The 14476-nt window shown below is 35.5% G+C and overlaps 1 protein-coding gene across 1 annotated transcript; it reads right to left on the reverse strand.

The window, feature by feature from the left end:
- Window positions 1-1525: 1525 nt before the first annotated feature.
- LOC132562753 (uncharacterized) lies at window positions 1526-12620 on the reverse strand. The gene is made up of 4 exons (XM_060227510.1): window positions 12536-12620; window positions 5536-5645; window positions 3934-4138; window positions 1526-2610 (listed from the first exon to the last, which is right to left on the reverse strand). The coding sequence occupies exons 2-4, from the start codon at window positions 5623-5625 to the stop codon at window positions 2564-2566; spliced, it is 342 nt and encodes a 113-aa protein (XP_060083493.1). The 5' UTR covers window positions 5626-5645; window positions 12536-12620; the 3' UTR covers window positions 1526-2563.
- Window positions 12621-14476: the final 1856 nt, after the last annotated feature.

The raw sequence follows: 14476 nt of genomic DNA on the forward strand, positions 1-14476 counted from the left end.
TGCTATATATTTTGTCTATCATTATTTTTTTACTATTTTGTTGTGAATTTGTATTTCAATTTTATAGTGTTACCATATCTAGACAACCATTTGGTAACTGAAAGTAGTTCGATAGTTAACCATTTCAGTTAACAATTAACTGCAATTGTGACCTGGGTGTGGTGGTGATTTATCATAAGTGGGCATTTGATGAAACAGAACGCGAGTCATAAAGAACTTAAAGCCGCAACGGGGCGTCATCTTTTTTTCCGTGTAAAATTACAACTTTTCATAAATCAACACATTCTAGACCTTCTTCTATATATGTGACCTTACGACCTTAAGTAAAACCCGGTCCAGAAATGTATAAAACATCCCTTTTGGATTACATATATAAATTTAAGTATTCGTGATATAAAAATATCAGGGTCTAGACTACATAGATAAAGAAGAGATTGCTTATCGTATATTTTTTTCTAATTTCAAACGAGCGCATCGGAACGAAGAAAAGCAGTATGAAGGTAGATAACTCTTAGCGACCACATTAGACTAACCCTTGGGACTTGGACCCGTCACAGACTACACGTGCATTTCATCCACTTATTATTCACGTCAATTTCCGGAAAAGAATCGCTTTTTGATGGTTCTGTTTTAAATTAATTGAATTTGCCTAATCGAATGATACTTAAATATAAACCATTGAAATATTTCAGTCGTCATTTTCGGTTGGTATTGAAAGGTCAAAAAGTCATTTTTGTAATGTAAATGACAGAGTAAAAAGTGAAGGTCAAGGATGTTGCCATGGTTATTGTCCCTTTTACAGCCAGGATCATCTTGAGGCGAGCATTCTTTGTAGTGGTTTCACTTCACTGAATAACATGCGAGAGGTACGGCGCATGCCTATCAGAGTAATTGGGACAATAACGATACAAGGCAAGGACACATAAACCACAGGTAGGACCTTATCAAACACTATTTAAAGATAACAACATATAGATATTTTCAAAATAATTCGTTTTATATACATCGAATTTGTCAAACACCAACATATTTACATTAGAAGGAAAACAATGCAATTTCAACGAAAAAAAACAAACAAACAATACATATGAACAAAATGTCACGTGGCAATGTCGAACAATGAAGTATTTAATAAACAAGTATTATTTTATTTTAGCGATGTACACATCAAAGTGGTATAACCATACCCACAGATTAGATACAAATAGTTATAAACAAAAGATTAACAACATTATTCCCTCTATCTAACACGACATTTTGAATTCACTGATTCTCAGTTTCGTACTCAGAAAAATGCAAAAAAAAATGTGCCCAACACCAACCGCTGTTTGGTTATGAACCAAAAGTGAAGTCAGGTTGACTGTGGCCATTAGTTTGGGTCTATTTATCAGTATTTTCAAATGGTTTCTCTAATTCCCTCACGTTCGTGTATGGCAGTTCTATACAATATGAATCAGTAATATGTTTAAATATTGCGGAAAACAAGTATTTAATACTCTCAGTTTCAAATTTACGGTTAGGCAAGATAAAAGTACATAACTATTTTAAATTGAATAGACAATATATATCAAAGTGATATGACAAGATCATAATGGTTGACTCTGGAGGATGACCTTTCATTTGATACACGTAACGACTTCTACCGTTAAAAAACATTAAATTAAAATAAGATGTAATGTTATTGAAATATGGATTTGATCAGATGAAATGAAACTACATTATTATGCTATATGTATTTTTAATGTTCGGTCTTACATAGATCTCATGTCATTCATAACGATATGAATTTCAGCGATGATGTTAAAATTTTAAATTGACACGAACATACGCGTCTTTGGCTAATCAAACAGAGAGTCTGCTACAAAAGCTGTTCGGGAATCAATCAGATTCGGTCGTTAATTTTACAACTCAATAGAAACAAACACCAAATCAATGAACTTACCTTTGCAATATAAAAAGAATAAATTAAGCAAACAAATTTAAATAACCCGTATTGTAGGAACCAATTATCGACAAAGGGTAGGATCTTTTTTGTGATATATGCACTTAATTTCTCCTTCTGTTACAATTTATTATCTTGCAACAGCAGTACTCACTTTAGAAAAGGTAATCATTAGATTCTTTTCTGGAATACGACGGAAATTGGCGGGAAAGTATTAGCGATATTAATTATTAAAGTGAGGCTAGCACCCGTGTTATAAAATCGGACAATCACCACATATTCCGACAGTTCTAAGGATATATCAATCCTCGGGGTTTGTCAAAACAGACAGCTAAGCAAGTTATGCAAACGTCACAATGTCACATTTTATCTAATGAGCAAGACATGCTATTCTCCGTGATCACGTGATCCCCACTAGTGAAGATCATTTGGACGGAAAAACAATGCCCAGAAACAATGAGTCCGTTGACGAAAGCTGCATTCTTATGTGCATGGCGACATGAAGTACAACGGGAACAAAATATGGACATGTGCTCCAAGCTTTGTGTGTGCCCATGCGCAGGACAAAGGCATTGTCGAATGGAATGTTGAGAAATTCCGGGAAAACTCTCTCCAGCTACATCAAGGATAGATAAAGGGGCTGAATTCGTGCATGGCTCGACGAAGTTCTGAAAAAAAGGAAAAGATGTATTGATAATGTATCTATCTATTTCAGGGATAGAGAGAGATTGTTTTCATGATGTATCAGTATAACCATCAAACCGAATATAAGACTTTTTTCTCTCATTTCTACCTCTGTCATACTAATTTGTCTCTGGGCAATACACCCTGGTTTGTAGGTTTTTTGTATTATATTCACCCATGCAATACAGGCACGCGCACGTACCCGCACGTACGCTCGTAGAAATGTGCCCCCTCCCAATTTACGTCATCGCCTGATATAATGCATACACATTTGAGTACAAAAGGTTGTTTGCTGTTACTGTTTATACATTGGTTTTAGTGCAAACTCTGTCTGCCAAATTGAATACAGAGAATTCATTTTCTATGTAAACTGATCAATTAATTGCAAAATACTATGATTTTTTGTGTAACGTGGCGTCCTTCGTAGTACATTGTCGAAGTATGAAGCTAATTCTCCAAGTATTTCAAAATAGGAAAGGAGAGAAAAATACTCTTACATAATTGGATGAAGGATGAGATATTTCACCCTCGAGGTCACAAAATGTGGTAAAGCCTCGGGTTTTACGTCATGTTTACCCCTCGTGTATCCCCTTCCTACACACCGATATATGAAAGAGTCTTATAATATACCATTTCTGTATTCAAAATGTTGTCTTATCTATCCATATGATAGTGCTCATTTAGATTAAGAAAAAAATATTTGTTAACTGCGATTTAGCCTATGCCCGTATTTGCAAAGTTCAGCATATTTCTGATCAACGAAATGGAAGGGTGTTCACAAGCGTCATGATATCTATTCTTACATGCTAACTTCAAGGCCCACGTAAATCCTCGACGGAAAATAGAAAAAAAATGAAATATAATGATAAATAAAGAATTAACACTCTGCTTACCCTGATATATTTTTGCAGTCTGTTGTTAATTATAATTCTTTTCCCCCCGATATTCGTCATTAATCTCAAATTAAACGAACTATATCGTTATTTTTGTGTTTATTACATTAGATTGATAGATTGACCAACCTCCTTTATTAGTTCAAAGACGACCTTGACCCTCTGACTTAGATTAAATACTGCCTTGACCTACGGATCTGGTTGATTCAAAGATGACCTTGACCTTTCCACTTAGATCAAATACTGCCCTGACTTACGGATCTTGTTGATTCTAAGACGACCTTGACTCTCTGACTTACATTAAATACTGCCTTGACCTACGGACATTTTTGATTCAAAGACGACCTTGACCTTCTGACTTACATCAAATACTCCCTTCACCTACGGACCTTGTTGATTCAAAGACGAACTTACCTTGACGATTCAGCAGATTGTCCGAGTCGTCGTCACAACACCAAACGAAGCTTTCAGAGAGATGTTTGGCGGTATCTTCGTTCAGGCCGTGTGCTAATAGTTGGGTCTCTATTTCCTGTTCCGTTAATGGATCGCCCCCATAATTGTTCACCATTCGGTTTGCTAACAAGTTCACCAAATATTCGTAGTCCTCATTTCCATATCGCTAGGGAAATAACAAAAATAATTTTATCTTATTTAGATATAAATATTATTCAAACTTGTCCTGGTTATTAGGAATCAGGAAAAAATTAAGTTTTCATAGGAGTCGGTGTTTTCCCCCATTCTCTTTACTACCGGCTCTCGAACGCGTTGGAGTTACCTCCCTTCAAACAGACAGTTTCTCATCAGTCAGAGATGAAAGTGGCTGGCATTGGAAAAGGCGGAAATCCGCCGATCGCCGGAAATTGTTCATCTCTGTTGTAATTCAACTATAGCTTTCAAACGTTCGACTGATGTAAGAGTTATCTTCCTTCGTATTATCGATTTGACAATACCGGAAACACGGTGCTCATAACTGATCGATGTTTAATTTTACAGTTTATAAGGGCATATATATCGAAGGATTTAAGAACGGAGTTGATGAAGATTGCTTAAAAATAAAATGCATCATCAAGACATACCTAACCCCCTCCCATCCCTGAAATTTTCTCACCGGATTTGCATCGATCTCAAAAATGACCAAATTTGTCATGAAAAAGGCGGAAATCCGCCGATCGGCGGAAATTTTTCATCTCTGAGCAGTAGAAAGGAAATACAAGGGCAGGTAACTTTAGCCGGTCAAATATGAACCAAATATAATGCTGAAAAAATTGCTCAGTTATGGACGGTGATAAAGTCATCACTTGTCTTTATCCTTGTGAAATGGACGACAGCCTGAAGACTGATTTATCAGATGGAAACTGTCTCACACTTTGGTAACTTCGGTCTGAACAAAGGATTTCAATACCAGATCAAAACGCCGTCCGCTGATTTGATGGATTTCAATGTTTGTGGTGTCTGTTTTTGGCTTTGATGCCGAAAATCATTGTCTTAATGGCGATTTAGATTCTAGCGAACATCAGCTGCACGTTGTTAACATGTTTCTATTCTCCCTCTCACCATTGCTACAAATCGTTACTCTTATAACACAACAACTCTCTCCTACTAAGTACAAAATTACCCATACAGATACTATGTAAACAAACGACCGTTCATGCATATGTTATCGGAGACCCCCCATCCCCCCATCCCAACCACCATCCCCAACCCCCACCCACACCCCCAACCCCAACCCCCATCCCCAACCCAACCCCCACCCACACCCCCAACCCCCCCTTATCGAATTAAATTAAATTACCAAATAACTTCATTTATGTGTTACCTTTGTTTTTGAAACGTAACTAGATACTAAATATAAACTTTAATGCTGGTATGAAAGAGAATCAGTTTTGCACACTGATCATTCAATTTTAAAAAAAATCCTATAAAAGTTTGAGTGTACAGTACTCGGTTATTTTGGATGTTTCAGTAAGAAGTATGCTAAAAATCTTTTTAACTTTATTGACTTGATGTTTTACTCACCTTCACGAGACTTCTCCTGAATAGCTGGTGGAGAGGGTGTGAGAGAACTGATGACGTCATACAGGTTACTAAGATAAGGCGGAGCATCATGACGTAATTCGTTGTAATATCTACAATAAAAAATTGTACTTAAATATACATACAGAAAGAGAAGTCGCCGTTGGTAGCTTAAGTAAAAATGACCCTAATTGTCTTACAGGAGGTTTTCGTCGGTCACATAACTGTCGCTTAGTCGTTCGGTCGTTATGTTTTGCGGCAACCAAAAAGATTTGACATATCATATTACCACTCAATCTATCTGTCAATATGTTTAAATGTTGTTTAGTTTATTGTTGTTTTGCGTCCAATAAATATTCAGGGTCATCTAAGGACGTTCCAGGTTTGGAGTGTGGAGGAAAGCTGGAGTTAACAGAGAGAAAAAAAAGTCTGGCGACTGTCCCTTGTAGGTCTCGAACCCGCAACTCTAAGATAGAAGGCTAGTGATAGAGACGGTGAGACGACTGAAATAGTGAAATATGCACTATGCTACTTCAGGCGTTAAAGAAGACCATAGATATGACTTTATATATTTGTTCATATATTCTGTCTACGTTTCGGACATTGTTACGTCATATTGATGTGGCACCAACCGTCACCACCTGTACGGAAACTATAAGGACAGTTTGATCAATGGCGGTGAGTCCAGGAACTCGAAGGTAGATATTCAAATATGTTGATTTTCTGTTAACCATTAGTTAATCCTTTAAAGAGACACGCGGTCGACTTGTAAGATATCGGCCTAGTTCAGAATGCCGATATTAGACCATGAATATGTGATACATATATATTTCTTAATTTCTGATCATTGTCTCGTTTTGCAATTTAAACATGAAATTCTTAAAACAATAATGTATGAAAAATACCATTTGTTTATAGGATTGACAATTAAATTCTATAGGCGAAGACACATTCATGTAACATGCTAAAATTAATTTACCTGTCACAATTAGTACAACTACTTATCTGCAGGACATCTGTATACGTGAGTCAGCGAACACTTATCCTCATATATTAAGGTGATGTATGTTAGTGTTTGGCAACAGCACAGAAGGTGTCAAGTAGGAATGCGGTAGCTGTTTCCACTGTCATTAAACAAGTGAATCCCTACACAAGTATGTAGAATATGCCTCGCACGCGACTTGAATTATATTAGACAGAAACATACATTTCATATCCTATAAATAGACTTGAAAATGATTGAAATTTAGAGTGCAATCAATAACAAGAACAGTTATTTAGTTTCGCCATATTTAAAGGCATATTAAAATGACAAAAATTCTCAATCAACTGATAAACTCAGTCTATACCGTACGTCTGGCCTATTACCTCATTAATATACCTCTCGTTTTACATGATTTCGTTCTTCAACCTTCCAGTGAAAAACAACTGAGATCATATGTTCTCACCAGCCACCATACCCTCTCCAGTAAAAATAAAATAAATGCGTTATGCTCCTACTATTTTACACTTGGAAGTGACACACTTTGAGATATATTTCAGTTTCCAAACTGTCGAATAGCCGGCGAGAGCTGATTAAAACTATGTCGTATATTCTGATCGGCGTCAGAAAAAGACAAGTACTACTTTTCACACAATATCAATGTTTTCTTATTTTAATATTTTCCCCGTAAGAGATGAAACAGTCTGCTTTCAAAGTAGATCTAAAAGTGTTGAAACAAGATGATTCAACTCTTCTACAAATTATGTGACGTCATCACCTCTTTGAAGCACCCCCACAACGGCGCCATTGGAAGAATTTTCTTTTAAATCCATTTTTTTGAAAAAATCATTTTCCAGTATCTTCATATTTTTTCTGATAAAAAATTAGGACATTTAAATTGGAGAGGATATCTTAATTTGAAAATGATGAATAATATTTTCAAATGACAACAACAAAACATGGGCTTAAAACGCTGTTTTTGCATTGTTAACTTAAATAGAATATGTGTTTTAATAATTTTGTTTTAGTTAAAGGCATAACTATCAATCCATAATACATTTAAATTATATTTGATATATTAAGTCAATATAAAAACCTGATTATTTTTGTATAAACTTATATGGGAATCTTTAGGTATATTTGCTAAGCTAACATATACAAATATATAATGAAAACTAAGAAGGCCGACACACGATATCTGGAAGCACAGCAGGACAATCTGGTTTTCATTAACAGCCGCATTCAATAGTTCCTGTTTGTGCGGCAGGCCTCAGAGTGAGTGACCTCGAGGTCAAAACGTCAAGGTCATGCTTTCATTTGTTTACAAACATTGAATTGCGCACCAGAATATAAAAGTACACGGGATTTTTCCGCACCAACTTAGGTTTAATATTTCATTGTGATAATAATCGACAACCGATATCTTTACTCCCGGAAACTCGCGTGTCTGTTTAAGCTACCATTTATCTCGTTTCCTGGCGTAATATCATGCTGCGTAGCCTTGTAGCGGCAGATCAGGAACACAGATATGTATTTTATATGAAAAACACTCAAATGAATTACCAAACGATTGACATTCTACTTACATCATATTAATCAGAATCACTATGTTATAACGAGTTTCTTGTATATACTCATACATGTATTTTCAAATATTTCAAAATGTATTTTTTTTAATAGCAATCTACCAGGTAAGATCACTCTTGAAAGCACTTAAAAAATCGATTCAGATTTATTTGTTTAGAAACTGAAATGGTGATGCCATATCTTATTTCTGGAATTGCTCAAGTCCTAATAGTACATGAAAGCGTAGTTGAATCATCACAAAAAACACACACAACGGTTATGAACAAAATGTTATAAAAGAATTAATTTTTAAAACGCAGCCAATATTCACCATTCTTGTAGCTTTTTTTGGATATCGGAGACTTAACAATTATGCAAAGTCAATCAGACTGAAATCATTTTCAGAGCTGTCAAACCGAAAAAAGGAGCCACTGTTTCGTACTTTTCAAACACATATCTAGTGATAGACAAAATTGTAGAATTCTCAGATATTCGGAGCTAAGTAGGCATTGTGTCGATTTTTTGGACAATCAAAATTATAAGTAGTCACAGTTTCGAACTTTTCACTTTATTCAAAATTTCCACACAGTCGTTTGTATCTGTTTTGTTAAGTGTTTCGACAGTAACAATTGTGTCAACTCCATTCCAAAACTTCCTGACCACAGATATCGTCAGTGTCAGGTTTGACATTTTGAAGCTTCATTACACCATTAAGAATCAATATTCTGGGAACAAAGATGAACATCACGAAGAACATTTTTCTTTATGTATAAATCTATTACTTTGTGTCCGTATTCCAATGGCTCTTCAGGATGTTTAATCTTCGAAGAATATCGTAATGCATTGATGTCGGATTTTCAAAGCGAGGTTGATGCTACACTTCCTCTAGACAGCAACACCTCATTGAAATGTTAAAACATTAAGCATGTTTTTAAAAAAGACACTTGTTCAATACTATTTTTTGTAAAAATTATATAACAAGTATATCGCTACGTAAATCTGTCAGAAATTAATGGAAACGATTCACCAATAGATTTGTGAAATACGTCCATAACCTCGCTTTCGTTGTTAATTATTAAGTCTTCTTCTCTTGAAAATCTAATTATATTTCAGCAACGATGATAGCTACATAATTGGTGAGTGGGTGGGGTGTATTGATAACGAAGAGGGAGTTATTAGAGGATGGGAGGTCAGAACAAAGCGATCAGATACTTAACATGATTTAAACATCGTGAATGAAATAAATTGGGGATGGGACGGTGTGGTCGCTTCTGGGAAGGTAGTATCACGGGGGTGGGCGATTGTGTTGGGGTAGGGATGTGATGGTAATGGGATTGGAATATATTGCTGATTGTATGATAATAGGCTCTGACAGGACACAGTGTATAGTGCGATAAGGACTTTGGGTGAGGCAACGTTGACGTAGTCGGTGAGAGGGCGTGGACGTTTAAGGCTTGTTTTTTTCTGTAGTGTGGGGGTGGGGAAATGGAAGTGCGTGACACTGTTGATGTTAATAGTTATATATAGAATAAAAATGAAACCGACATATCTTTTATGTCCGAAAATGATTAATCAAATTCATTAATCTATATCGACAATTTATCATACCATATACATATAGTGTGTCTAAGCCGGAAGATGTAGGCATAAAAGCCATTTCGCCTACACAATCGTGTTAATGGATATCAACATTATATTTCGAAATTGTGATATCTGACCATATCTTACAAATATCAGCGAGATGTAATGTATGTCTTTTCAATAATATGTCAAACTACGATCACGGTGAAGAACAACGTAGTACGTCCAGAGCTTAAAGAAATTGTCACTCAATAATTGCAAAATGCTCAAAGGTTTTTATGAATGTAGGTTTGGATCCTGTACAGGAAAGTATGGTATGTAAATTATATGTAACGCATAATGTCGATTCGCGTTTTTTTTTTTTTTTTTTTTTTGAAATATACCGGAATTATGTCTAGTAAATGGCAACGGTATTTCGACATAGAGATTCGGGTGATTGAAAAAGTGATAAATTTAACATGTGTGGTGTACAAACAGCACTAGCACTGTAATAAACATTATTCTCATGGACTCAATTAAAAAAAAAAAGTAAAAAAAAAATTAAAAAAAAAACAGTTCACGGTCTGGCCTTGCATAGCTTAAGGTCCAATCAACAGCTGTGGTCATTGATATTGTTATGCATGAATGCTTGTATCTGTGGGAAGCTACAATGTGTTCTTTCAAGCTTCTTAGTGATAATGCGGGACTTAAGCTGACATTATAGTGTTACCACACTGAAGTATACTGCTGAAGGTTTGCAGCAGGGCACTCAGTCTATTCACACATATGTACTGACATGGGTAACCAGTCGTTACCACTACCATATGTATTAAACAGCAAGCAGTATTTACCAGTTTTGAAAACTCTGGTATGCTTCAGTAACTAGGAGACAGAACCAATAGCTTTTCTCACGAAAGGGACAACTCAAGTTATGGGCTGAGGCAGCGTCAAAGAAATCTCTAGAAAGAAAATGTTTTTTTAGAGAAAAGAGAAAAAAGATCAGATCCCAAGTCTAGTCGCCTCTCACTGAGGAACCAAGAGACAAAGATCAGGTTAGCATTACTAGGGGTTAGGAAGTAAAGAAAGGGGAGGATGTAATGTCTTCACATGATTTACTGGTGGAATTTTACGATAACTTTATCATTATTATTATTATTATTGCATTTTTAACGGCCCGTCAACACATAAAAGGTTATTAGGACCATCCATCGGTAAAACACACAGCGATCCAAAAGGAAATAACATTAAACAAACCAAAACGTAAAAGACAAATGCTAAAAATCTTAAATGGGTATGTTAACGCAAAAGATTAAAATGGTACGTCATAGTCTATTATATAGACCAACATCTTTCATGTAATGTAGAATTTTACAAATCTCAACAGTTTCAAAAAAGGATTTTCGACAAGTGATGTTACGATAAAAACATTGACGATAACTACCTGTAACAAATTGTCAATTGTGTTGACTTAAGTTGACAAACAGAGAATCCACACATATTTCAATATTGATAAGGATTAGGTTAACCATATTTTCCGTTCACCCAGACGTCTGACGCGGGGAAACCAAGAGTAAATTAGGGCGACCTTCACCTTGATGTATAATTTTTTGATGAAAACAAGACATTTAGTCAATACATATGCTAAGTACGACAGTTAAATTGTTGATGAAATATCATAGTTGTTCTGCTATCGGAGAGTGAAGTTAAACCCTACTGTTACTAGTAAACACCTAACACCCCAAAACCCACTCAACGGAAAATCTTTAATGTATAATAGTAAAATATTCGACGGCAAAACCCTGAAACCTTCAAACTTTTGATAAAAGGAATTGAATGATGATCAACTCTTAAAAATTAGAAATGACAAATTATCAATGAAATCTCATACATTCAAAACACGTCTTTCATATAAACGAACTGTTCATCATTTGTCTCAAAGCTAAGTGCATCGGGTCTGTTATATGTAAATATAAGTTGATCTTAACAGGATTGCATCTATATCTTTGAAAGATCGACAGAATGAATAAAGTTTAGAGAGTGTTTATAGAAAACGAAGCGATAATACCAAATATTGACTTATATAGCAGGCTTCATATAAATAAACATGACTGTATTTCAACACCGCATCGCGAATAAAATGTGCTGGGACGTATTTCAGTGAAAGACCGGTGCAATTGGCATCACATGCATGGCAATTCAGTGGGCACTACACATACAGCTCACGGCACAAACATCATGTTCCATTGTCTGATATCTTAATCAAGCCCAGACCAAGTTTATTGAATCAGTATGTAGACGATGTGTAATTTTTTTGTTGTGAAATTTTATTCTGAAGATCAGATACTAGTTATAATAAACTGATAATCATATTTACACTAATTATCATCACTGGGTATGTCCTGACGTGTTTGATTATCAAATGTGATCAAATCAGAGGCATTATGTCTCGGAACCACGTTTATAAATCAAATGTCCGCCTGAGATAGGTTAGGGAATAGTCTTACTTATTTAAAATAGACATTAACCAAATTTGTGCAAAAAATGCTTCCAAAGATTCCTGTTTTCGTTTTGTCGGTAGGCAGAAGTTCAAATTTATTGCAAATTCAACGACTAAATTACTTCATTGCTTAACATTAGCAACACACTTACTTAATATGTATACTTGAAGATCTGAAAATCATTGGAAATACGGTCGGTAATGAAATGTACTAATTCTACTTTTATAGCAACAACGTCTTAAAGCAGAGGACAAATTTGTCGATAAAAGTCAACAGAATATTAAGGGATTTGAAATAAATAAAGCATAGATTAAATTAGCAAGAACTGATAATTGTTCCTCTGATATCAAGATTTCATAAAGTCCATATTTGAGAGGGTATGAACAGATTAACTTACCTGTACAGGTGTTTCAGTAGTACGTCAGTGGATTTCAGGTAAGTCTTTCAAGTTTAGCCTGTATATAGTTCGGTGCTTGCGTTCCGTTTGACAAATCTTCACATCTTATCCATTTATATAAGTACAGCATTCTCAGCTGAAATGTCCAATCGTTTTTGATCGTTTCATAACTAACGGTCAAAACGTGTGTCACGTGACTGTATAATATATTGTTCTCGTAGACGTTAATCAGAACTGTTTCCAAAACATTTTCGATAAAGATGCGCGCGCATTCCGTTTACGTGGTTTATTCCCGTGACGTATAACCCAGCGGGAAACGAACATCATTTACATGGGCATGCATGTAAAATGATAAACACTAACCGCACAATTATTTCCGGAGTCTGGGAGATTCGTACTTTTCCACACCCTACTACATCCACAGCATCCATTTTAACGTGTGGCCGATTTTATTAAAGGTTACTCGGTACACGACAGGCCAAGTCGCTGAGGAAGCCTGATAACTAGGCTGTCTGAAATCTTATATTACACACGGTTTATCCGTAGCATGATTTTGGCGCGTGATTATTTCGATCATTCATTGATCTATCTACGTTAATGGGTTCTAAAACTTGTACAGTTACATCCTGGTGTCATTTTTGTAAGTTTTTGGTGCTTGTCTGCGAATACTTTTAATTAGGAAAAAACAAACGTAATAGATGTTGCCTTTAAATTTAGTTTTTTTAATCAGCATTATTTTCTTATGATGTATCATATAATGCGTTGCTTTATAAATGACACTGTAAGTATGTCATGAATATTGCCCGATACAAATTTCTATGTTTCTTACACACAATTGCCTTTGTTAGTGTATTTTATTGTCAGTAATTCCGGGATACAAAAAGAAATGAGAGGCGTATTTAGGTATACAATCTGAACAATATACATAAAAACTCGATATGCTCTTAAATGAAGAACAAGTTTTATTCACACGTTCCATGGATATTTTTCACCTAAATGAAATACTGTTCTCTAATTGGACAAATTGATTCTGAAATTAACAAGAACAGGAGTTATTTGTCACAGTAGAATTTGTTTGTTTTTTATGTCTCGTTTGTCAAAGTGTAATGGAAATCTTGTATATGTACAGACGATATATCGATCTTATAATCATGATTTTGGAGCATCTGTCGAAGCAGGCCCTCTCGGCCACTAGTCGCTTAATAGGATTCATATTTTCTTCTTTGCTTTTTTCATAAAGACTTATCTGATCAAGCTGAATATCTTCTTGTCACGTGGATTTGGCACGTCGTTGTTTGTGTTACAACAGATTGTGAACTAAGGACAGACACGTACAGGACAATTGTATTGAATTGTGTTACCTGAGCTTACCGATTAAAGAAACCGAAACCTCCCAAGTGTCTTCTGATTGTCAGGTTTTTTTTCGAAAAGCAAGGTAGGAAGCCAGATATGTCAACGATTACTAGTATTATAGGAACCATTAAATCAAATGCATCGTTTGGTTTTTTTTTCCTTTTTTTCCCCGATTACTATATCATCGCACTAAGACGTCATGCAGATGACATCGCTTGATATAAGCGTAATATCCTATACAATAACCGTAAACATGTTTTTACAGAAATAAATAAATAAATAAAAGTCGATGAATATGTAGGAAAACGCAATTATTTAATACATAAATACCTTATACCGAGTCAGAGACAGAAAGAAATAGAGGGACAGAGTAAAACAGATGGACAGACAGAGAGAGAAATAGAGGGAGAGAGAGAGAAAGAAAGACGGACAGACAGAGAGAAATAGAGGGAAAGATACAGAGAAAGACAGACGGACAGACAGACAGAGAGAAATAGAGGAAGAGAGATAGAGAAAGACAGACGGGCAGACAGACAGACAGAAATAGAGGGAGAGAGACAGAGGAAGACAGACGGACAGGCAGACAGA

The sequence above is a fragment of the Ylistrum balloti genome, unplaced genomic scaffold, assembly GCF_031769215.1.
Source record: "Ylistrum balloti isolate Yb309-2 unplaced genomic scaffold, AGI_CSIRO_Ybal_v1 Utg371500, whole genome shotgun sequence".
Lineage (NCBI taxonomy): Eukaryota > Metazoa > Mollusca > Bivalvia > Pectinida > Pectinidae > Ylistrum > Ylistrum balloti.